The sequence below is a fragment of the Pristis pectinata genome, chromosome 29 (assembly GCF_009764475.1).
Source record: "Pristis pectinata isolate sPriPec2 chromosome 29, sPriPec2.1.pri, whole genome shotgun sequence".
NCBI classification, from domain to species: Eukaryota; Metazoa; Chordata; class Chondrichthyes; order Rhinopristiformes; family Pristidae; genus Pristis; species Pristis pectinata.
In genome coordinates, this window is record NC_067433.1 from 12072898 (window position 1) to 12098467 (window position 25570).

General features: G+C 46.5%; 1 protein-coding gene across 1 annotated transcript in view; it reads left to right on the top strand.

Moving 5' to 3' along the window:
* Positions 1-25570, top strand: part of LOC127584341 (cytoplasmic polyadenylation element-binding protein 2-like) — a 57740-nt gene that overhangs the window by 23864 nt on the left and 8306 nt on the right. The window contains exons 3-7 of the mRNA XM_052041054.1: positions 3904-3994; positions 10454-10621; positions 15280-15369; positions 18015-18133; positions 23687-23801. Of these exons, the coding sequence (XP_051897014.1) occupies positions 3904-3994; positions 10454-10621; positions 15280-15369; positions 18015-18133; positions 23687-23801 (583 nt within the window). The remainder of the gene's footprint in view (positions 1-3903; positions 3995-10453; positions 10622-15279; positions 15370-18014; positions 18134-23686; positions 23802-25570) is intronic.

The window sequence follows — 25570 nt, forward strand, 5'->3', positions numbered from 1 at the left end:
CAACCCTCTCGACCTCAGCACCATTGACATAGACGGGTGCATGTACACCACCCCCTTTCCTGAAGTCAATGACCAGCTGTTTTGTTTTGCTGACATTGAGGGAAAGGTTGTTGTCATGACACCATGTCACTAAGCTCTCCATCTCCTTCCTTTACTCCGACTCATCATTATTTGAGATATGGCCTACTACGGTGGTATCATCTGCAAACGTAGATGGAGTTCGAGCAGAATCTGGCCACACAGTCATGAGTATATAGGGAGTAGAGTAGAGTAGAAGGCTGAGGACACAGCCTTGTGGGGCACCAGTGTTGAGAATAATCGGGCTGGAGGTGTCGCTGCCTATCCTCATTGATTACAGTCTGTTGGTCAGAAAGTCAAGGATCCAGTTGCAGAGGGAGGTGCTGAGTCCCAGGTCTCGGAGTTTGGTGATGAGTTTTCTTGGAATTATAGTATTGAAGGCAGAGCTGTAGTCAATAAACAATAGTCTAACGTAGGTGTCTTTACTGTCCATATGCTCCAGAGATGAGTGTAGAGCCAGGGAGTTTGTGTTCACTGTAGACCTGCTTCGGTGGCAGGCAAATTACAGTGGGTTGAGGTTTTCCGGGAGGCCGGAGTTGATGCGTGCCATGACCAGCCTCTCAAAGCACTTCATGATGGTGGATGTCAGAGCCACCAATCGACAGTCATTAAGGCACTTTACCTTGTTTTTCTTAGGTACCAGGATGATAGTGGTCTTTTTAAAGCAGGTGGGAACCTGAGATTGAAGCAGGGAGAGGTTACATATGTCTGCAAATACCCCCGCCAGCTGATCAGCACAATACTTGAGGAGATCTATAGCTTTTCTGACTGTGTCCTGTTCACCCAGCACCATTGGTCTTGCTTATGTTGGCTTCCAGGGTTTTAAAAAAAAAGTTCTAACCTTTTCCCAAATCACTCCATAGTCTCACCCCTCCCCTCTCTCTGCACTCTGACAACCCTTGGAGATACCTGACAGAGGGGGAGATAATGGGCACATTTGTGTTTTGGGCATTGCTCTGTCACCCTTCCTTGGAAAGGGTTGTAGATGGGTTGCAGTAACCACGGATGAATAGCCAATTAGACACCGTAAGGACTTGAGGCACACTGCTTTGGAGTGCACTCGATCCCTTGTCGAAGAAATGGAGGCATTGAAAAGAGGCAGCACCTTCAGCAGGAGAGCGAATAACAGGCTAGGTGAGGGCTGCTGGAGTCACTGACCCTGCTGCAGGCTGGAGTTGGGTTTCCTGCTTCCTAGAGTGAAGGAGGCTGAGGGCTGACTGGACTATTAAAAACAAGAGGGTTTTGGTTTAAGGTGAGAAGAAGGAATTTTAAAGGCGACCTAGGTTTTTTTTAAACTCAGAGAGTGGTTGAACACAAGAACTAAAGAAATAGGAGCAGGAGTTGGCCATCCGGCCCATCGAGCCTGCTCCGCCATTCAATAAGATCATGGCTGATCTGACCATGGACTCTGATCCACCTACCTGCCTTTTCCCCGTAACCCTTAATTCCCCTACTAGGCAAAAATCTATCTATGTTTTAAATATATTTAATGAGGTAGCCTCCACTGCTTCCCTGGGCAGAGAATTTCACAGATTCACTACTCTGGGAAAAGCAGTTTCTCCTCATCATCCTAAATCTATTCCCCCGAATCTTGAGACTATGTTCCCTATTTGGAACGTACTGCCAGAGGAGAAAGTGTTGGAATCAGATACAATAACTAGTCTCTCTGATTGGAGGCCTGTGACTAGTGGTGTGCCGCAGGGATTGGTGTTGGGTCCGTTGTTGTTTATCATCTATATTAATGATTTAGCCAATAATGTAGTAAACTGGATCAGCAAATTTATGGATGACACCAAGATTGGGGGCGTAGTGGACAGCGAGGAAGGCTATCAAAGCTTGCAGCGTGATCTTGAGCAGCTAGGAAAATGGACTAAAAAATGGCAGATGGAATTTAACGCGGACAAGTGTGAGGTGTTGCACTTTGGGAAGACAAACCAGTGTAGGACTTACATAGTGAATGGTAGGGCACTGAGGTGTGCAGTAGAACAAAGGGATATACAGGGCCATAGTTCCTTCAAAGTGGTGTCACAGGTAGATAGGGTCGTAAAGAGAGCTTTTGGCACTTTGGACTTCATAATCAGGACACTGAGTATAGGAGTTGGGATGTTATGTTGAAGTTGTACAAGATGTTGGTGAGGCCGAATTTAGAGTATTGTGTGCAGTTCTGGTCACCTACCTACAGGAAAGATATCAATAAGCTTGAAAGAGTGCAGAGAAAATTTACATGGATGTTTCCTGGACTTGAGGACCTGAGTTATAGGGAAAGGTTTTATAGGTTAGGACATTATTCCCTGGAGTGCAGGAGAATGAGGGAGATCTTATAGAGGTATACAAAATTATGAGGGATATAGATAGGGGAAAAAGCCTGCATCCATTCACCCTGAGGTTGGGTGAGACTAGAACTAGAGGACATGGGTTTAGGGTGAAAGGTGAAATATTTAAGGGGAATCTGAGGGGAAACTTCTTCACTCAGAGGGTGGTGTGAGTGTGGAACGAGCTGCCAGCGGAAGTGGTGGATGTGGGTTCAACTGTAACGTTTAAGAGAAGTTTGGATGGATACATGGATGGGAGGGGTTTGGAGGGATATGGTCTGGGTGCAGGTAGATGGGACTAGGCAGAAGATCAGGTCGGCATGGACTAGATGGGCCGAAGGGCTTGTTTCTGTGCTCTAGTACTCTGACTCCATAACTACATTTAATTGGTAAATTGCTTTATTATTTTCACATGTACCCCAGTACTGTTAAACAGAAATAGGCAAGGCACAGAAGGATATGGTCGCACTGCGGGCAAGTGGGATTAGTGTAGATGGGCAAAAAGGTTGGCATGGACATGGTGGGCCGAAGGGCCTGTTTCCGTGCTGTACAGCTCTGTGACTCTGTGCTGCGTCACCTCTTCACTGCTTCAGCCTGGTTCTGTTCTTCACTGATGTCTCGGCCATGTTTATTTCAGCATCACAGGCCTCGAGTGTTTTTCACAAGATGTGGATTGGCTTGACCCCTGCACAGGTGGAGCCAATCCAGGCCAGTTGGGGGCAGGTTTACAAACTGATCGCGAAAGGATCTCCAAGAGCTCCATGAAGGGGTGTAGTAGGTTGGGCATGGAGAGGATGTTCCCACTTGGAAGCTTGACCAGAACTGAGGGAGACCTTGCATCAATCCTAAACTGAGGGTGTCCCAACTCACTTTTTAGCCAATGAAGTACTTTAGAAGCATAGTCCATTGTAAGGTAGGAAAGACTGCAGCCGATTTGAGCACAGTAAGCTCTAACTAACAGCAGTCTGTTTTAAGGTGCGATACCAGAATCAACACTCCTGTGTATTTCCCTGGCTTTGAATCCACCTGAGATGAGAGATGAAGCCTTAGTTCAACATCACATTCGAAAGATGGTACCCCAACACTTCAGTATTGCACTAGAATGTTTGCTGACATTTTGTACTCCAATCTTGTGAATGGGTCTCACACCTTCTGACTTGGAGATGAGAGCTGCCAACTGAATACTCGATATGGAACTGATCTTTATCAAATCCATTTAGGGAACTTGGGAGAAGCTTCCTTACCCAGGAATTGTTCTGTGGTGTCCTTAGTGATGAAAAATGCAGGAAGGGGAATTAACTCTGATTATATCCAGGTACTTGCTGTATTAAACTTTGAAGAGCATTGGCCTCCCAAAGATCAGCACTTCAGAAGGTGGAGAGAAAAATAATTTCTCCAATGTTTCTACTGAGTGCATTTCTGCTGATGGCACTGTCTTGTTATATTTCAATAGACAGTTAGAACTTTTGTCTCTTGTCTGTTCTCACATCCTTGCTATGTTTAATTCTTTCAGGAATGGACCCACCCATATGATACGTTCAACATGCACTCATTGGAGGACTCCTTGATTGACATCTTGCAGAATGAGCAGGAACCACTTAAAAGTGAGTCCCATGGAAACACATTTTTTCTCGTGCCTCCCTCCATTTGCAAACACTTGATGAGTGGTGACCTCTCGATAGGGTTTGTTGGATGAGTTGATCTCGCGTTTCTCTCTGATGTTATCACAGGTATTTCGTTGTGATGGAGCAAAAGAACAACCTTCATTCCTGCAGCCCCTTTTGAGGCCTTTCTAGGTCATCCCAAAGCACTTTATAGACACATTTTTATCGTAGTGCAGTCATTTGTAAGGAAGAAGGACAATGGGGAACACATGAGTTAAGCCTGAAACAAAGGTATCTGCATAGGAAGAATGTACTAACTTGTACGATGGTGTCCTGCACATCAGCAGCCAGACACTACCTACCACAACAACCGGCATGGAAATTGCGGCACAGCAAGGTCCCACAGGCAGCAGGCAATTCAGCCATGTTTATGTGTGTGGCTGTGGACTTTATAACAAGGTGAGATAGCAATAGCAGATGGGTGCAGTGTAAATCAGTTATGAACAGGCTGAACACTTACTCCACCTCCACCTACAGCTGAGCAGTTGGTGGAAACCCCTGTATCGAGAGCCAGCTATAGTGTGTGTGTGTGTGTGAGAGAGAGGGAGAGAGAGAGCAATGTCATCTTTCATAACCTCAGGATGCCTTGAAGCTAATTTATGCACAGTAAGCTCCCATAAAAAGCAATGAAATAAATGACAAAACCATCTGCTTTTTATTCAAGTTGTTCTTCATCGAAAGGAGCCATGGGATTCATGTTGTTCAAGTGAGAGGACAGAAGTGGGCCTTGGTTTAACGTCTTCACCAAAGGCACTGCCTCACTGTTGGGGTTCTTCACTACCTGGAGTGGGACTTGAAGCCCAAACCTTTTAGGCTTGTGTGCCATGGCTATACCTGCTCCCTCACCCTCTGCCCCCTGTCTCCTCTGGCCCTCCGATCCCCCTCATCCCCTCTTCCTCCTCCCTTGACCCCTTCTTTGGAAACTGAGTTCTTATGTATGTAGGATATTAATGAACTCCTTGCAAACCCAATTGCAAAGGTTTAGTGCAGCTTAATAAAGTCATGTTTGTCCTTCCACCCAGCGATGTGTTGGCTTTTATATAGCACATAGAACAGTACATCATGGAACAGGCCCTTCGGCCCACAATGTTGTGCCGACGTAGCTATTCCCTCCTACCTACAGAATGCCCATATCCCTCTATTTTCCCCTCATTCATGTGCCCATCCAAGTCTCTCTTAAAAGCCCCCAATGAATTTACCTCCACCACCCTATCAGGCAATGCATTCCACATATCCACCACTCTCTGTGTAAAAGTACCCCTCACATCTGTTCTGAACCTACCCCCTCTCCTTTTGGAGGAGATACATGTGCATGAGTGCACCCTCAATGTGTGCTCTGTGGTCCATGCCTTCAGCTGATGATTAGGTGTGGTCACATATCCCAACACACCCCTTCCTGCATATGCCCCTGTTCCCTCCTTTACAGTAATTGGACAATGATTATTGACTTGAGAATGCAAATGGTCCTATCTGTTGGCTTGTCAGTGGCTTCAACACGTGATGGGTTACTCATTCATGTAAGGATCAGGGAGCTGAGGCCATAGAAAGGCACAGCACAGTAGAAGTTCTTCAGACTGTCCCTGTGCCATCTCTTCCAAAGCCTTTCAGGTTAACCAGTTCACCACCTCCTTTCCCCACATCCTTGAAAAATGTCCATCCAAACCTCTAAGTGTTATTTTTGAATCTGCCACTACCCTTTTGGACTGTGCATCCCAGGTCCTTTCTAAAAAAAAATCTTCCTATCTCAGATTGCCTTGCCGACATATCTGTGTTCCTCTGTATGTTGACCCTTCTCTCACCAGAAATAATTATTTGTTCTGTCATAATCCTCCTTGGTTTTGAAAACCACTGTCAAATCTGCCTTTAAAACTCTGTCGTCCAGGAAAACAAGCCCATCTTCTCCAGCCCTTGAAGCAGAGGTTTACAGGAGGCCACCCTCCTCTTCATGAATAAGCTCTCCAGAAGTGGAATTTAATTCAATCCCACATGCCGGCTCTTGGTCTATCACCTCGCAGGGCATAACTCTTCCAATGTGACAAGGGTTTCTGTTTCCCCTCGCCTTTTCTGGGGACTAAGGTCTAGATGGTCACTACCCTTGCTGACCACCAGATGAAAGGCCATTTAATATCTGTCAGACTGCAGGGAATCCCATGGTTGGTCTCTCAAAGTTCTGTACTTCTGGTATCATTTCCAGTTTCCTCATATTGTCCTCATTGACATAGAGGGAGGCCATTCAGCCCAGCTCTTGGAGCAATCCCAGTCCCCAACTTATTCCCCTATTCTCTCTCACGTGTACATCAACTCCCTGATTCTACCACCTCCCACCTACACCAGGGACAGTTTACAGTGGCCGACTACAGTTGGCCATACCAACTGGAACACCTTTGGGATGCAGCAGGAAACCACAGTACCAGGGAGAACGTTCAAACTCCACATAGGCAGAACCGGAAGTTAGGATTGAACCTGGCTCCCTGGAGCTTTGAGGGAGCAGCACTACCCGCTGCACCGTTCTGCTGCGAGGTTGATCTCCTCAGCACTCGCCACCAGAATCAGGGCATCACGGCAACGGGGCACAGAGAGAGCCCATGGCCTGCCATTCTTCTGCTCATGTTACAGAAGAGTTTGAGTCCTGTGTGACTACTAGTCTGCTGCTTTCAGCCTGGGTGACCATTGACCAAGATCCTGTCCTGAGCAGACAAGAATACAAGCTCTCTGTCTGAGCCGATGATCACTCATTCAGCTCATTCACTGACTCATTTGCACCATGTGGCTGGCACTTACTGTCCACCTCTGATTGTCCTGCACTCAGTTCAGAGTCATCCACACTGGAAGGTCAGGAGTCAAAGGTTGACCAGACTGGCTCAGGACTGTAGATTCCCTTCCCTGAAGAACAATAGTGAACCAAATAGAGACAGAGGAGACTAAAGATGCTGGAATCTGAAGCAACACACCAAATGCTGGAGGAACTCAGTGGGTCAGGCAGCATCTATGGAGGGAAATGGACCGTCGACATTTCAGGTCGAAAGTTGAAACCCTTCATCTGAACATCAGCAGTCCAGATGAAGGGTCTTAATCTGAACCGTTAGCTGTCCATTTCCCTCCACAGATTCTGCCTGTCCTGCTGAATTCCTCCAGCATCTTGAGTGAACCAAGTGGGTTGATTTGACAATCCGGTTGTTTTGTGAAACCAGATTTATTTAATTATCTGAATTTGTATTCCCCAGCTGACGTGGTGAGATTTGAACTCGCACCCCAGATCAAATATCTGTGCCTCTGGATACTAGACTAGTAATTTTACCACTATGCTGCCGCTCCTACTGCTAATTCCATGTGCAACATCACTATTATTGTGTGGTAAACCTGCCTGCAAATCCCTTTTGAAGAACAGCACCTTGTTGTGAAATAACTGAAGTTAAGAGAGAGATGGCATGGAAACAGGCCCCTTGGACCACGGCGACCATCTCCGATCATCAACCACCCATTTACACTAATCCTACGTTAATCCAGTTTTTATTCTCCCTGTGTTCTATCAACTCCCCCAGATTCGTTCACTCACCTACACACTAGGAGCAATTTACAGTGGCCGATTACTGGACCAACCCACACGTCTGTGGGATGTGGGAGGAAACCAGAGCACCCGGAGGAAACCCTTTGCCTCACAGCTGAATGCGAATGATCCCGCATCGTAGCAAGAATTAATTCCACAACCTGCACGGATTTTATTTTAAAGTTATCCAGTCATTGCATTTTGCGGGATCTTGCTGTGCACAATTCTGCCTCCGCATCTTCAACAGTAGCGACTGTGCTTTCTGGGGCATTTCATTAGCCTTGGAGTGTTTTGAGATGAGACCTGACAGGGGTGTGAGAGTGGTTATAAACACAGGTATTTTCCTTTAATGTAGCAGGAATCTGAGTCTTGAAGAGAGGAATATCTGACAACACTGCAGATTGTTAGCTTGCCGTTTGCTTTTTGATGTGAGGTAGTGAGCTTAAGTCATAGAATCATCGTCAGAGAGCTAGACAGCACAGAATCTGGTCCATCAGCTCCCCATGTCCTACACTGGGCCCATTTTGGGCAATTTACAGCAGCCAATTAACCTACTAACCTGCACACCTTTGGGATATGAGAGGAAACCAGAGCACCTGGGCTAAACCCACACGATCAGAGGGAGAACAGGCAAACTCCACACAGACAGTGCCGGAGGTCAGGATCGAACCCAGGCCACCGGAGCTGTGAGGCGGCAGCTCCACTGTCTGTGTTAGTGTAATCAGAATGGACTCGATCTGATCAGTTCAGCTCAGTTGGCAGTGATTCCAATTACAGAGGTGGTTTGAGCTAAGAAGTCGCTAGCCCTTGTTATATTTGGCTTTGTCTATCTCATTACTCTCTCACCTCCACCACCACCAACCACCCCCACCCCACCCCCCCACCCCCAACCTTGTGCTTGGTAGAAGGCCAGGTTCCTGAACAGAGGTCAGCCTTCCAAGCCTCTTCCTTACAGAAGCAACTTGGCTCTTTCCTGTGACCAGGACAAGAAGTTCGGAGTCTCTGAGAAGGCTGCCCAGTCCACAACGATCACAAAACCTCTCAGCCCAAAATTAGGCCATTCAGCCTTCCGTGTAAGTGCAAACCCTGACAGATCTCCCCATAAACTGCTGTGCTGTGAGGGGAAAGTCCCAGCAGTCTCTCCCAAGCATCCTGTCAAGCCTCCTCTCCCATCAATGAGTTGCATTGATATCTCACCTGCTCATCTTAGCTTCTAAATTCTTTCATAGGGTGGCGCAGTATCAGTGCCTCACAGCTCTAGTGACCCAAGTTCGATTCCAACTTCTGGTACTATCTGAGTGGAGTATGCACATTCTCACTGTGACTGCGTGAGTTTCTCCCGGGTGCTCCAGTTTCCTCCCATGTCCCAAGGACATGTGGGTCGGTAGGTTAATTAGCCACTGTAAACTGCCACTGGTGTGTAGGTAGGTAGTAAAAATGATAGGAATGTGAGCAAAAACCCGTCTGTTTCCCTAATGGTTTCTAAGGCAGGAAATCTACCACCCTCATCTGCTCTGGCCTATATGTGGCTCCACATTAACTCCCTAGTTGATTCTTAAATATCCTCTGACATGGCCCAGCAATCTCTGTAGTTCAAGGGCAGTTAGGAATGGTTACAAGGAAAAATAGTCAGGGAATGGGATTGCTCAGTGAGCTGGCATAGACTCGATTGGCTGAATGGCCTGCTGTGTTTTAAGGAAATATTGAAATATAATATGATTATCAAACAAGGTTGGATACTGAACCAGATATCAGGGCAGGTAACCTAAAGCTTGTCTGAAGATGTTGGTTTTAAGGAGAGTCTCAAAGGATAAGAATGAGGTTAGGTTTGGGAGGGAGTGCCCAGGCTTGGGGCCAGTGATGGAGTGGGTAGTGGGATGGGGGGGAATCACTAGACTAGTAATTTAGAGGCCTGGACCAACAATCTAGAGATTTGAGTACAAGGTTCACGAGGACGGCAATGGGATTTAAATTCTGTTAATATGCTGGAATATGGAACGTAACAACTAGTCAACAGGAACGACAACAATCTTGTAAAAACCCATCTGGTTTCCTAATGCTCAGGGAAGGAATTTTGCCATCCTTATCCAGTTTGGTCCATATGTGATTCCAAATCCATCCATGTGGTTGACTCTTCAATGTTGATAATTGGTTTATTGTTGTCACATTTTCCAAGGTACTGCGAAAAGCTTTGCTTTGCATGCCATCCATACAGATTGTTCCAAGCATAAGTACATCGAGGTAGTACAAAAGGAAAAGCAATAACAGAATGTGAAATATAGTGTCACAGTTACAAAGAAAGTGCGGTGCAAGAATCTTATAACAGCGGGGTAGAAGCTCTCCTTGAGCCTGGTGGTACATATTTTCAAGCTTTAATGTCTTCTGCCCGATGGAAGGGGAGTGAAGAGTGAATGACTTGGGTGGGTGGGGTCTTTGATTATGTTGGCTGCTTTCCTGAGGCAGCAGGAAGTGTAGACAGAGTCCATGGAGGGGAGTCTCTGAAATTGCCTTGCAATCCACACAGTTCAAGGACAATTAAGAATGGGCAATAAATGTTGGTCTTTCCAGTGATACCCAGATCACAATGAAATGGAAAGAGAGGCTTGAATTGGACGAGCACAGAGAACTGGGTTGGAGGAGGTTAGGGAGAGAGGGAGAAACAAGACTCTGGGGGAAAACAAGAATGAGAATTCAAGGCTGAGGAGTTGTGCACCCAAGTGCCAATGTAGATCAGTGAACACAGAGTCAAGAGTGCCTCGCCAATCATGTTGGATCCCAGCCCCACCATTCCTCACTGGATTTAACATGGGAAAAGGTATGTGAAATCAACCGCTGACTATCTCATCCCACAGGTCGATCTGCTCTGTTTCCTGTAGAAGATGGCTTCCTTGACAACAGCCAGGGCGAGCAGTCATTATCCTCCGGCTTGAACTCCCCAGCTCTGAGTCAGAATGGAAAACAAGGAGAACGGTATTCCCGAAAGGTTTTCGTTGGCGGTTTGCCCCCTGACATCGATGAAGGTGAGATAAATAGTCCTGGTCCCTGATGGAGGAGATTCCCTTTGTTCATTCAGCTCTCTGGAGGATAGACAGTAAAATATAAGGTTCTGCCTCCTGTTCAGTATTAGTGGGGAGGGTGTCTGTTGTATGGATTCTTGTGTTCAGTTGTTGTTGGGAGAGTGTCCCATTAAAAGACTGAATTGACAATGAATATGTGTTTTCAAAACAAAAGGTTTTGTTTAAAAAAAAATCCGACCATTGTGCTTCAGATTGTTGCCAGCTGTGTAAATATTGAGCTGTGTGTTGAATTGCCTCTGTATGAGGTCAGAGAGAGATACAGCACGGAAACAGGTCCTTCTGCCCATCTAGTCCTTACCAGCTGTCAGCTACCCATTTACACTAATCCCACATTCATTCTATTTTTTTAATTCTCCCCACATTCTCATCAACTCCGTCCAGATTCTACCACTCATCTACACACTAAGGGCATTTACAAAGGCCAATTAACCTCCAAGCCTGCACACCTTTGGAATGTGTGAGGAAACCCACACAGTCATAGGGAAAACATGCAATCTTCACACAGACAGCGCCAGAAGTCAGGATTGAACCCGGGTCGCTGGCACTACCAGGAGAGGCTCTACTGCATCTACTCATTGAACAAATGAGGCATCAAGACTCACCGCACCTTGTACTCGGCAAAGTGCGGTCACTGCCGGCGTTGTAAATCCCTGCTCCAGATCCCGTATCATGGCAGCATGTATGAAACCACTGAACGTGTCCAACTGACAAGCTTCACTGCAGAAGCTGAATGAATCTACACTCTGACGTTCCTTCCCTAAGACATTGATAAGAAGGAATAACCAGTCCCCTCGACAATAGAGTCATCGAGTTTACATTCAATGTCATGGACATACACACCCAGGGTGTAAATGCCATGAAAATTAGCTTTCTGCAGCACAGTACATTACAAACATAAGTTAACATAAACTTAACATAAGTTGTACATAAGTAAGATCAGAAGATATAAGAGCAGAATTAGGCCATTTGGCCCATCGAGGCTGCTCTGCCATTCGATCGTGGCTGATTTATTTTCCTCCCTCAACCCCATTCTCCTGCCTTCTCCCTGTAACTTTCGACACCCTTACTGATCAAGAACCTATCAACCTCCGCTTTAAGTATACCCAATGACTTGGCCTCCACAGCTGTCTGTGGCAATGAATTCCACAGATTCACCACCCTCTGGCTAAAGAAGTTCCTCCTCATCTCTTTTCTAAAGGGATGTCCTTTTATTCTAAGGCTGTGCCTATGGTCGTAGGCTCTCTCACTACTGGAAACTTCCTCTCCACGTCCACTCTGTCCAGACCTTTCAATATTCGGTAGGGTTCAATGAGATCCCCCCCTCATTCTTCTACACTCTAGCGAGTACAGGCCCAGAGCCATCAAATGCTTCTCATACGTTAACCCTTTCATCCCTGGGATCATTCTCATAAATCTCCTCTGGACCATCTCCAATGCCAGCACATCTCTCCTTAGATATGGGGCCCAAAACTGCTCTCAATACTCCAAATGTGGTCTGACCAATGCCTTATAAAGCCTCAGCGTTACATCCTTGCTTTCATATTCTCATCCTCTCGAAATGAGTGCTCACGTTGCATTTGCCTTCCTTACTACTGACTCAACCTGCAGGTTAACCTTTAGGGAATCCTGCACTAGGACTCCCAAGTCCCTTTGCACCTCTGATTTCTGAATTTTCTCCCCATTTAGAGGATAGACTAGGCCTTTATTCCTTCTACCAAAGTGCATGACCGTACACTTCCCTACGCTGTATTCCATCTGCCATTTCTTTGCCCATTGTCCCAACCTGTCCAAGTCCTTCTGCAGACTCCCTGCTTCCTCAACACTACCTGCCCCTCTGCCTGTCTTTGTATCATCTGCAAACTTGGCTACAAAGCCATCAATTCCGTCATCCAGATCGTTGACATACAACGTGAAAAGTAGGGGACCCAACACCGACCCCTGAGGAACACCACCGATCACCGGCAGCCAACCAGAAAAGGCCCCCTTTATTCCCTCTCTTTGCCTTCTGCCAGTCAGCTAATCTTCTGTCCATGCTAGTACCTTTCCTGTAATACCATGGGCTCCTATCTTGTTTAGCAGCATCATGTGTGGCACCTCGTCAAAGGCCTTCTGAAAATCCAAGTAAACGATATCCATTGACTCCCCTTTGTCTATCCTGATTGTTACCTCCTCAAAGAATTTCAACAGATTTGTCGGACAAGTGACGTTAGTGATTTTTCAGGAACCATTCCTGACTCGAGTGATTCTTGAAAGATGGCTACTAATGCGTCCGCAATCTCTTCAACTACCTCTTTCAGAACCCTGGGGTGTAATCGACCCGGTCCAGGTGGCTTATCCACCTTCAGACCTTTCAGTTTCCCAAGCACCTTCTCCTGAGTAATAGCGACTATACTCACTTCTGCCCCCTGACTCTCTTGAATTTCTGGCACGTTGCTGATGCCTTCCACAGTGAGGACTGATGCAAAATACTTAATCATCTGCGATTTCTTTGTTCCCCATTACTACTTTTCCTGTGTCACTTTCCAGCGGTCCAGTGTCCACTCTTGCCTCTCTTTTATTCTTTATATATCTGAAAAAACTTGGTATCCACTTTTATATTATTAGCCAGCTTACCTTCATATTTCATCTTTTCTCCCCTTTATTGCTTTTTTTAGTTGCCTTCTGTCAGTTTTTAAAAGCTTCCCAATCCTCTAGCTTCCTGCTAGTTCTTGCAATATTGTGTCCCCTTTCTTTTACTTTTAGGCTGCCTTTGACTTCCCTTGTCGGCCACGGTTGCCTCATCCTGTCTTTAGAATGCGTCTTTTTCTTTGGGATGAACTGATCCTGCGTCTTCCGAATTACCCCCAGAAACTTCTGTCATTGCTGCTCTACCATCATCCCTGCTGGGGTCCCCTTCCAAACAACTTTGGCCAGCTCCTCTCTCATGCCCTTTACTCAACTGTAATACCGATATATCCGATTTTAGCTTCTCCCTCTCATACTGTGGGGTGAATTCTATCATATTATGATCACTGCCTCCTAAGGGTTCCTTTACCTCAAGCTCCCTAATCAAATCTGGTTCATTGCACAACACCAAATCTACAATTGCCTTTTCCCTAGTGGGTTTGACCACAAGCTGCTCTAAAAAACCATCTTGTAGGCATTCTAACAAATTCCTTCTCTTGGGCTCCAGTTCCAACCTGATTTTCCCAGTCTACCTGCATATTGAAATCCCCCATGACCACCGTAACATTGCCTCTCTTACATGCTTTTTCTATGTCATGTCCTCTTGTAATTTGTATCCCACATCCTGGCTACTATTCGGAGGCCTGTATATAATTCCCATCAGGGTCTTTTTACGCTTGCAGTTCCTTAACTCTACCCACAAGGATTCTACGTCTTCTGATCCTATGTCACTTCTTGCTAAGGATCTGATTTCAAGTGTTACCAACAGAACCACCCCACCCTCTTTGCCCACCTGCCTGTCTTTTCGATAGGATGTGTATCCTTGGATGTTTTGCTCCCAGCTGTGATCTTATTTCAGCCATGACTCTGTGACACCCACAACGTCGCACTTGCCAATTTCTAACTGGGCTATAAGCCCATCCACCTTGTTTTGTACACTGGGAAAACTGTTTCATTAACCTAATGAAAATAAAATAAACATAATGATATTTGTATAGTAATGCAGCAAATCATTGCAAGGTATTTACAATAACTCCACAATTGACTCTTCTAATGCCTTGTTAATGCAGTCAAATGTTGGGGAGAGGATGGGGCTTTGGAAGTTTGCTCCCACTACCTTTTGAGGAAAAGACTTAAAGTATCTTGAAGGCAGAGACAGGTAGACCCTTGATAAGGAAAGAACTGAAAGAGTAGATGTGCAGCTGAGTTGAGTGTGCAGTCAGATCAGCTTTGGCCTTATTAAAAGACGAAGCCTGGTTGAGGGGCCGAATGGCCTACTATTGCTGCCAGATTGTATGTTCAAACTGCCTGCAGTTAACTCCAGACTGGGCTAGTATCCTGGGCCCTGGTCAGCCATTAATTATATGATCAAGAGGTTTACTAGTTCCAAGGCATACTTCAGTGCATGGTAATCCAATTTAATCAACTGAGCCACCCCACCCCCTCTGCCCACCTGCCTGTCTTTTCGATAGGATGTGTATTCTTGGATGTTTAGCTCCCAGCTGTGATCTTCTTTCAGCGACAACTCTGATGCCCACAACATCGTACCTGCCAATTGTGGATTACTAAACACATCTGTGTGATTTTAAAAAAAAGGAACAAGCATGTCTGCTTATCGGGAAGGCCATGAAACTGGTGTCAATTTTCCAGATGTCTGTCTGTAAATTGGGAGAAGTTGAAGACTATTCAGCCTGTTACGTCGCTCACTGTGATTGTGTTGATCTGTGTCCAGGCTCCATGTATCTGCCTTTCCCTGTTTCCCTTAAATGCATTAACCCCCATGTTCAAGTTATTTATTGACCCAACATCAGTTGCCTTTAGCAGGAGAGAGTTCCGAAGTGCTGGGACTCTCGGTGCCCCCGGCAAGTGGTCTCAGTGGAGGAGCTGAGGTAAGGGCTAAGTAGATTTGATCTCACTCCCTTCTTGTTTCTGTCTAGATGAGATCATCGCCACCTTCTGCTGCTTTGGTCAGCTGATGGTCGATTGGCCTCACAAGTCCGGGAGTAAATCCTACTTTCCACCCAAAGGTAAGAAAGTCTCATCCATCGTTAGCACCAGGTGTAAGCTGTATGTTCGTCTGTGTGAAAAGAGGCTGTGGCATAATGGGTTGGTGAACTGGGAACATCCTGGTGAGGTAGCAAGCCATGAGGACTTTGAATATCATTGGTGGATCCCTTGCCACTTGCTGACTTCTATTGGTAGTGTGGAATTGGACTTAATCAGCCAACAGTTCTTCTCTCTGCCCACAACCAGCTGTGCAGGTCACTTCTCTCCACCTCCTCTACGTTTTCCAGACTGAGTCCAATATCGGTTGGAGCCCTTGGAAGACAAAACCCCATCAATCTCCATCTTGAAAGATCTGGTCAATCCACCAACATCCATAGCTTATTGGAATGCAGAATTCCCGCCTTGTGTGCTGTCATGCTTTGTGACTTCACACCTAATTTTAGGATAATGCCTTTTTATTCTGCACTTTCCCCAAATTTGCAAATCCTTTCTCAACACCCAACCTATTGAAACTACCATCTTAAGTACTTTCTTGGATCCATTATCTGTACAGTGTACCCTGCAACTCTCCGCAATGCTTCTCTATATTACTTCCAGACTCTCAGGGATCTCTGCCTGGACTCCTGCTGTGTCTCATCTACACATCGTGCCTAAGGGCTGTGTTCAGAAACACATCGGGTTCTTGTAACTGAACATTGGTAATTGGTTTATTATTGTCACATGTATTGAGATACAGTGAAAAGCTTTTGTTTACATGCCATCCAGGCAGATCATTCTGTACATAAGTACGTCGAGGTAGTACAAATGAAAAAAACAGAATGCAGAATATAGTGTTACAGTTGCAGAGAAAGTGCAGTGCAGGCAGACAAAGTGCAAGGGCCACGACGAGGTTGATTCAGAGATCGAGAGTTCATCTTTGTCATATAAGAGGTCCGATCAAGAGTCTGACAGCAGCGGGATTGAAGCTGTCCTCGAGCCCAGTGGTACGTGTTCTTAAGCTTTTCCATCTTCTGCTTGATGGGAGGGGGGAGAAGAGAGAATGACCGGGGTGGGAGGGACCCTTGATTATTACGAAAGCCAAAACAGTACTCTTTGGTCTTGTCTCAAGCTCTGCTCCTTCTGCACCTACTTTTTCTTGCTTCGGTCTGCTGAACCGGACCATTTGCAATCCTGGAACTACTGTAACTCTCGATGACTCTATCATCACACTGACTCCATCACGTGAACCAGAAGTGAGAGTAGGCCACTTGGCCCCTCGAGCCTATTCCACCACTCGCTAAGACCAAGGTCAATCTGATTTGTTACTTCAACTCTTCACACCTACCCACCTCCGGTAACCTTTCATCCCTTGCTTATCAAAAATCTTTCTAACTCTGCCTTATGATACAATCAAAAATAAAATATTTGAAGATTCTGCTTCTAAAAGTGATTGAGGAAGAGTTCCAAAGGCTCAGGACCCTCTGAGAGAGAGAACTTTCACCTCTCTCTGGTTTAAATAGTTGACTCCTTGTTTTTTTTTTAAACAGTGACCCCTAGTCCTAGATTCCATAAATGAAAGCTTCCTCTCCACTCAGGATCACCAGGATGATCCTGCTCCCATGGTGTGGTGCAGTCAGTTGAGCTGCTGCCTCACAGAGCCAGAGACCCAGGCTCAATCCTCGTCTCTGGTGCTGTCTGCGTGGAGTTTGTATGTTCTCCCTGAGACTGTGTGAGTTTTCTATGGGGAATACGGTTTCCTCCCACATCCCAAGGGTGTGCAGATTGGTAGGTTAGCTGGCCACTGTAAATTGGCCCAAGTGTGAAAGTAAATGGTAGAATTTGTGGGGACTTGACGGGAATGTGGGGAGAATGGGACTGGTGTAGGATTAGTATCAATTTAGGCTTGATGGTCAATGTGGGAGCCAAAGGACCTTGTTCCATGCTATATAGCTCTATGATACAGTTCTGATGAAGGGTCTTGACCCAAAACGTCAACTGTTTATTTCCCTCTGTAGATGCTGCCTGACCTGCTGAGTTCCTCCAGCATTTTGTGTGTGTTGCTAGGACACCCTCTTCATTTTGTCACCTGTACACCTCCCTCAGTTTATCCACTGTAAGAGAGCTCATTCGGGTAACTCTATTCCACCACTCTCCTGGCTGGCCTCGTGTCTCCCACGGTCCGTAACGCAGTCATCCCAAAACTCTGCTGCCTGTGGTCTCGCCTGCACTGTCACATGCCCTTCCCCCTCCCCCAGTCTCCGCCCCCCCCACCCCTCCCCGTCCCGTCCCGCACTCAGACCCGTTTCTCCTGCCCTCTGTAGGGAACAGGGAAAACCGAGGGAGGCAAACCTTTTGTTGTATGCGAGCACTCGAGCCAAAATCCACAGGCAGCAGTGATTCCGGGTTGAATCGAGCTGCTCCGTCCTTGGATTCCACATGCTGGGATTCTCCAGTGATATCCTGAGGAATTCACCAATGCCCATCCAATTCCAGCCAGACCTGATGAAGGAGCAGGGACCTCTCCCCTCTCATGGATTTGAATGGGAATTCCTGCCTCTGTACATTAGGCCCAAAAAGGAAAATTCAGTCAATTACTTTGGACTTGATGTTTTTTTTCTATTTGTGTTTTAATTAAGCTGCAAACCGAGCTATTGCTTTCATTGACCAAAGTCCCTTGGTTCTGCAGGTTATGCCTTTCTGCTGTTTCAGGAGGAGTGTTCCGTTCAGGTTCTCATTGACGCCTGCTATCAAGACGATGGCAAACTCTACTTGTACGTTTCCAGCCGCACAGTCAAGGACAAACCGGTGAGTGAGGCTTGGTCGTTAATACTTCAAGTTCAAGTTTATTGTCACAGGCATGCCTACTCAGTGTATAAATGCCATGAAAATTAGTTTTTTCTTTGCAGCAGCACAGTACATTACAAGCAGGACAAACGTAGCGGTTAGTGTAACACTATTACTGCGCCAGCGACCTGGGTTCAATTCCGGCCACTGTCTGTAAGGAATTTGTACGTTCTCCACGTGTCTGCATGGGTTTCCTCCGGGTGCTCCAGTTTCCTCCCACATTCCAATGACGTACGGGTTAGGAAGTTGTGGGCATGCTATGTTGGCGCTGGAAGCATGGCGACATCTGCGGACTGCCCCCAGAACACTCCATGCAAAAGATACATTTCACTGTGTGTTTGGATGTACATGGGACTAATGAAGAAATCTTATTTTATAAATTATACATAACTTGCACAACAAAATAAACATAACGACATAAGTATAAGTTGAGAGAGAGAAAAAGAAAAATAGTCCGAGGTAGAATTAGGGTTTTTCAGGTCAGTTCAAGAACCTAATGGCAGTGGAGAAGAAGCTGTTGTTGACCCTTGAGGTGTGGGTCTCCAGGCTCCTGTACCTCCTGTCTGATGGCAGCATCGAGAAAAGGGAATGGTCTGGATCGTGGGTAGTCCTTTGTGATGGATGTCATCTTCCTGAGACGCCGCCTCTTGTAGATGTCCTCGATAGCGGGGAGAGCTGTACCCGTGATGGAACTGGCTGAGTCCACCACTCTCTGTAGCCTCTTGCGTTCTTGTGCGTTGGAGCTTCAATACCAGGCTGAGAGCCGACCAGTCAGAATGTAATGCAGCCTCTGCGTTTGAGTCTGTGTTGTCCTCCAGTTATAAGGAGGGATTGAATAGGCTGGGTTGATTCTCCCTGGAGCGGCGGAGGCTGAGTGGTGATGGATAGAGACATGCAAAATTATTAGTGGTGTAGATAGACTTTTACCCATGCTGGGGGCATCTAAGACGAGGGCATAGGTTTCAGGTGAGAGGTAGGAGATTTAGAAGGGATCTGAGGGAAATCCTTTCACACAGAGTGTGATTGGAATCAGGAAGTGGTGGAGGCAGGTACTTTCACATTTAACTAAACAAGCACATTCACACCTGCTGAGTTTCCAGCATCTGCAGTCTCTTGTGCCTCCAGTCTCCCTGTGACCACGTGGGTTTCCTCCAGGTGCTCTGGTTTCTTCCCATACCCCAAAGATGTGCAGGTTGGGAGGTTAATCAGCCACTGTACTCGTAGTATGTTGGTAGGTGGAGAGAAGGGCGTGGGATCAGTACAGGATTAGTCTGAATGGATAGTTGATGATCAGCGCAGATGGTGGGCTGTTTGACCCTATGGACATGTGGTCCCAAGTCTATGGGAGGTAGATTGACATGAATTTGACAGATGTACAATAACTGCTGACCTGTGAATGAATAAAAAGAGCAATGCGTCTCAGATAGTATTAGGCGTGGTTTAAAGGTCGGCACAACATGGTGGGCTGAAGGGCCTGTGTTGTGCTGTATTGTTCTATGGTCAGTGTCAAAGGGGTGTTGTGAAAAGTGTTTGGAGACGTATTGCCAGAATTACCTTAAAAAAATAACTTTGGTGTCCTTGTTTCAGACGTCAGTCAGGCCTTGGCTGAAATATTGTGTCACGTTTCTGCTTCCTCTGTGCAGTTTGTGATAACTAAGGCTCCATGGTTGTGAAACAAATTTGATAATCGACTTTAAACCCTTGCGTTACCAAGATGGTTTTAGGCCACTGGGGACTTTTAAGCTAGAAAATGATAAGATTTGATTCATGGCAAATTTGGGCTGTTTGGCTCGTTAAAGTCATGGAGACGTACAGCACACAGACAGGCCCTTCAGCCCACCACGTCCATGCCGACCATCAAGTACCCATCCACACTAATCCCATTTACCAGCATTGGTCCGTAGTCTTCTGTGCCTTGGCGATTCAAATGCTCGTCCAGATTAAATTTTGTGAGTCTTTGACTCCGCCACCCACTCAGTGAGTTCCAGATTCCAGTCACTCTCTGGGTGAAAGAATTCTTCATCAGGATAAAACGCAGAACATAGAACACTACAGCACAGTACAGGCCCTTCGGCCCACGATGTTGTGCCGACATTTCATCCTGCTCTAAGATCTATCTAACCTTTCCCTCCCACATAGCCCTCAATTTTTCTATTATTCATGTGGCTATCTTAAGAGTCTCTTAAATGTCTCCAGTGTATCTACCAATCACATTCTGTTAACAAGTTAAAAAAAAGTAAGCAAAACTCAGAATTCTTATAACTTGGCTTTGAGGGAGTAAAATTAGTCAAGATTCTCTGTAATTATCACCTGATGACTCCTACTGTAAGTATTGTGTGTGGATATTGGTGGAAGATAGGAACAAGTTTGGCAGCAATACCCCGTGTACTACTGTTTAGACTCACAAATAAAGACTATATAATTCATTCTTGGGATGTGACCAGCATTTGTTATCTATCCCTGATTGCTTGTCAAGGCTTCTGGAACTGATACTCCCAAACCTCTTGCTCCTCACCTTAAACCTATGCCCTCTAACACACCCTCCATGGGAACAACCTTCTTACTATCTACCCCATCTATGCCTCTCATAGTTTTGTACATCTCTTTCAGGCCATCCCTCAGTTTCCTCCAAACAAACCCAGTCTATCCACTTTCTCCTAATACACTCCGTCCCAAGCAACATCCCAGTGAATCCCCCCTGCACACTCTCCAGTGCGATCACATCCTTACTATAGTGTGGCAAACAGAACTGCACGCAAATCCCCAGCTTTGGCCTAACCAATCTTTAATAAAGTTACACCTTGAACTCCCAGCTTTTCTATTCTATGCACTGAGTTTTGTCTTTTTCACAAAGCAGTTCACACAGTCCCACAACCATGTGTTGTTTTTATCCAATTCGCATTTGAAAGCCAGCAAGGAGTTGTATTTGTACCACTGCATCAGGAGGTGAATCCTAAGCACAGCATTCCAACAAAAAAATCCTCCCGTCCGTCCATTATAGATGAATTATTGAGTGCATTTGGGTGGAAACACGTGAGGTTTCTCTCCATTGAGAGGAGAAATGTTCAAAATCATTGAGGCTTAATTAATAGTCGACTCTTTCCAATGGTAGAAAGAACCGTAAAGAGGAAGCCAATCAGATGGTTAATGTTCAGCACCGGCTGAACTATGACCCAGTCTAGCACCTCTCCTTCCTGGTGCCTGTTTTTTTTTAGACATTTAGCATTGGTGTGGTACTGGTCTGAGATTAACCAAACCCATTTGATTTTAGAAAGGGTGCAATGACAGAGAGAGCAAATATATACAAACACAAGTTTTCCAAGAAGGGAGGATATATCAGGAGGAAGGTTGGGGAAGGCATTCAGGACTGGAAGTCTCACATTCTCCCGGTGACCACCTTGGTTTTCCCCTTGTGCTCCAGTATTCTCTCTCATCCCAAAGATGTGCACGTAGGGTGATCGGTTACAGTAAGTTACCCACAGCGTAGTTGAGAGAGCATCTGTTATAGGGAAATAAATGCTGGAGCAGAATTGATGGGATTGTTTTAAGATGTCTTTATTAGTCACACGTACATTGAAACACGCAGTGAAATGCACCTTTCGCGTAGAGTGTTCTGGGGGGCAGCCCGCAAGTGTCGCCACACTTCCGGCGCAACGTAGTATGCCCACAACCTCCTAACCCGTACGTCTTTGGAATGTGGGAGGAAACTGAAAGCTGGCAGAGAGATAGAAACAAGCCCTTTGGCCCACCATGTCTGTGCTGACCTTTTTGCCCATCTTCACTAACCCCATTTGCCTTCATTAGGACTGTATCCATTTATGCCTTGAGTGTCTGTCTAAATAACTCTTAAACATAGTGATTGTACCTGTGCACCAACTCCTCTGGCAGCACATTCTTGGTATCAACCACTCTGTTTTTAAAAAAGAATCTACTCCTCAGATCCCCTCTAACACTCCTTCCTCTCACCTTAAACTGATGCCCTCTTGTTTTTTTGACAGCCCTACCATGGGAAAAAGGTTTTGATTACCTCCCCTATCTCTGCATCTCATAATTCTATACACCCCTATTGTGTCAGCCCTCAGCCTCCTTCGCTCCAGGGAAAATGAGCCCAGCCTATCTAAGCTCTCCCCATAACTAAACTCCTCCAATCTAGGCAACGTCTTGGTGAATCTCCTCTGCATTCTCTCCAGCACAGTCACATCCTTCCTTCAGGATGGCCTTCAGCACTAATGTCTAAGTTGTAAAATGTGGGCCCAGCACCAATTCCTGAGATACTCCACTCATTATGTCTTACCTACCAGAAACATACTCCTTCTTGCCTGCTCAGTTTCCTGTTAGTCAGTCAACCTTCTCTCCTCCTGTATCATGAGCTTTTATCCTTGAAGTTCATTGGATGTTGAAGGTTAACAGGGCAAGTGATTGGATCCATGGAAAGGTTTTATGGTGACCATCACCTGGTTGACTTGCCTCTTCCCTGTGTATGCTGGGGTCAGTTGTAGCATTCCCACATCCAAACAGGGATCAGGAAAATTGCAGAACCAACCCAAGGCTTCTTGTACCATGGACCTCTATTGTATGGAGCCCAGTGTGGAGTTGGATTGGGACATGGCATCTTCCTCACCAGTTTTCCTTGGTCCACGGCACAGATTTACCACACGTGACCCAGTGGGCGGCAAACTTTGTCTCTGAGTCAGAAGATCATAGGTTTAAGGCAGCAGTAACACAACCAGTAGAGCTGCTGCCTCACAGCTCCAGTGACCCAGGTTCACTCCTGACTTCTGGTGCTGTGTGGAGTTTGCACGTTCTGCCTGTGACTGCGTGGGTCTCCCCCGGGTGCCCCAGTTTCCTCCCATATCCTAAAGACGTGCAGGTTGGTGGGTTAATTGGCCGCTGTAAATTGTCCCTAGTGTGTAGGTGAGTGGTAGAATCTGGGTAGTTGATGGGAATGTGGGGAGAATAAAATGGGATTAGCGTAAATGGATGTTTGATGATTGGCACCGATTTGGTGGGCCAAGGGCCCTGTTTCCATGACTACGCTAGAGACCTGAGCACCAGAATCCAGGCCAGCATTCCAGTGCAGGACTGAAGGAGTGCAGAACTGTCAGAGATTGTTTGGGTGAGACTCTGCCTATTCTCTTCAGTGATATGAAAGATCCCGCAGCACTATTATTGCAGAATACCAGAATGGTTATTCCCCCTGTCTTGACCAACATTGATCCCTCAGTGAATACCTTGTCGTGATCATCCTGCCGTTTGTGGGAGCTTGCTGTGCACAAATTCCTGGGCCCTTTCCCGCATCTTGTTGTGGGACGTGCTGCTGATGAGCATGGGAGAAGCAGGGCCAATGAGCAACATCAGTGCGTTGATGACTGTCTTCTGCTCTGTAACAGTTCTGTAATTATACCTTCACAGGTACTTCGAAGCACTTTGGGACGTCCAGAGGTTGTGACAGGTGCTACGGAAATGCAAGAGCTTTGTGATACTTCATTGGTTTTGCTTCCCTTTGTGTTTCAGGTACAGATCAGGCCGTGGAGTCTCAGTGACAGCGACTTTGTGCTGGATGGATCACAACCTCTGGATCCCAGGAAGACCGTCTTTGTTGGGGGCGTCCCAAGGCCCCTGAAAGCTGGTAAGGTTGCCGGAGGTTTAGTGCTGGGAGGATCCTTGCAAGTTCGCGTTAGCTCAGCTGCAAGGCCCCGTCCTCTCCGCTTTTAACCTTCCGATCCAAGGAACAGGAGGGAGGTCACGGCCCTTCCAACAGAGTCCAGAAGTGGACAGGACCCCAGTGTCAATCCTTCCTCTTGTATGGAAGACATCTCAGCACCACAGATGCAATTGCTTCATTTCTTTTAGAAGTCAGAGACATCCAGACAGAGAGAGTCCCTTCAGCCCACCATGTCTATGCTGACCACCAAGCACCCACTTTCACTCATCCCGTTTACCAGCACTTGGTCCACAACCTTCTATGCCCTGCTGATTTAAGGGCTCCTCTAGATACTACTTGCATGTTGTGAGAGTACCTATCACCACTGCACCTTAAGGCAGTGCACCATTGATCTACAACTCCATTATGCAAGGAAGGCCTTGGAGATCTCTAGTCACATGTGCTGCCTTTGATTAATATGACAAGGTAAATGTCATCACCAGGTAACAGGTTGTTCCAACAAAACAGTACAAACCATCTCCATACCATTGCATTTGTAAGTAATTTTAAACCCAATGTCCCAATTCCTGTCTCAAGACTTGTTGGGCAATGTATTAGGAAGGTCAGGCAGAAGTCCATACCTTGCATCTTTCTTTCAGGAGGCTGTTTGGCCCATTGAGTTTATTCCAGCTCACAGAGCAATCCCATTCACCCACTAATTTTTCCCTGCAACACATTGTCCGCACATTTCCATCAATTCTACCACGTAACCACACTAGGGGTAATCTGCAGCGGCCAATTAATCTACCATCCTGCACGTCTTCCCCTTCCAAAATTACGGACTGGGGTTAGTTAAGCCCTGCCCAGCACGCTGTAAGGTCAGAAAGTGAGGTGTTGTTCCTCGATGTGTTTTGGGGCTTCTTTGGAACTGGACAGGAGGCTGAAGTGGGACATGGGATGAAGCCAATGGGTGACTGGGAGCTTGAGATCTCGCCGCTTGGAACGGAGCTACCCTCTGAAGCAGCCGCCCAATCTGTGTCGGGTTCCCCCTCCCCAGCGAGAGCAGGACCCACGCTGGGAGCAAGGCATGGGGGGTGTTGCAGGTCTTTTATTTATTCCTTTTTCGGAATCTGGACGCCATTGGCAAGGCCAGCATTTATTGGCCATCCCCGGTTGCTCTCGAGAAGGTGGAGGTGAGATGCTGTGGTCCTTCTGATGAAGGAGCTCCCAGGGATCTGTCGGGGAGGGAGTTCCAGAATTCAAACCCAGCGGCAATGAAGGAACAAACATAGATTCATACAGCATGGAGACAGGCCCTTCGGCCCAACTCGTTCATGTCAACCAAGATGCCCATCTAAGCCAGTCTCATTTGCCCGCATTTGGCCCATATCCCTCTAAATCTTTCCTATCCATGTACCTGTCCAAGTACCTTTTAAATGGTGTTGATATACCTGCCCCAACCACTTCCTCTGGCAGCTCGTTCCATATATGGACCACCCTCTGGGTGAAAAAGTTGCCCCTCTGGTTCTTATTAAATCTCTCCCCCTCACTTTAAACCTGTGCCCTCTAGTTCTCGATTTTCCCCAACCCTGGGGAAAGGACTGCGTGCATTCACCCTGTCTATGCCCCTCATGATCTTGTACACCTCCATAGGACCACCCCTCAGTCACCTACGCTCCAAGGAATAAAGTCCAAGCCTGTCCAACCTCTCCCTATAACCCAGTCCCTCGAGTCCTGGCAGCATTCCCATAAAC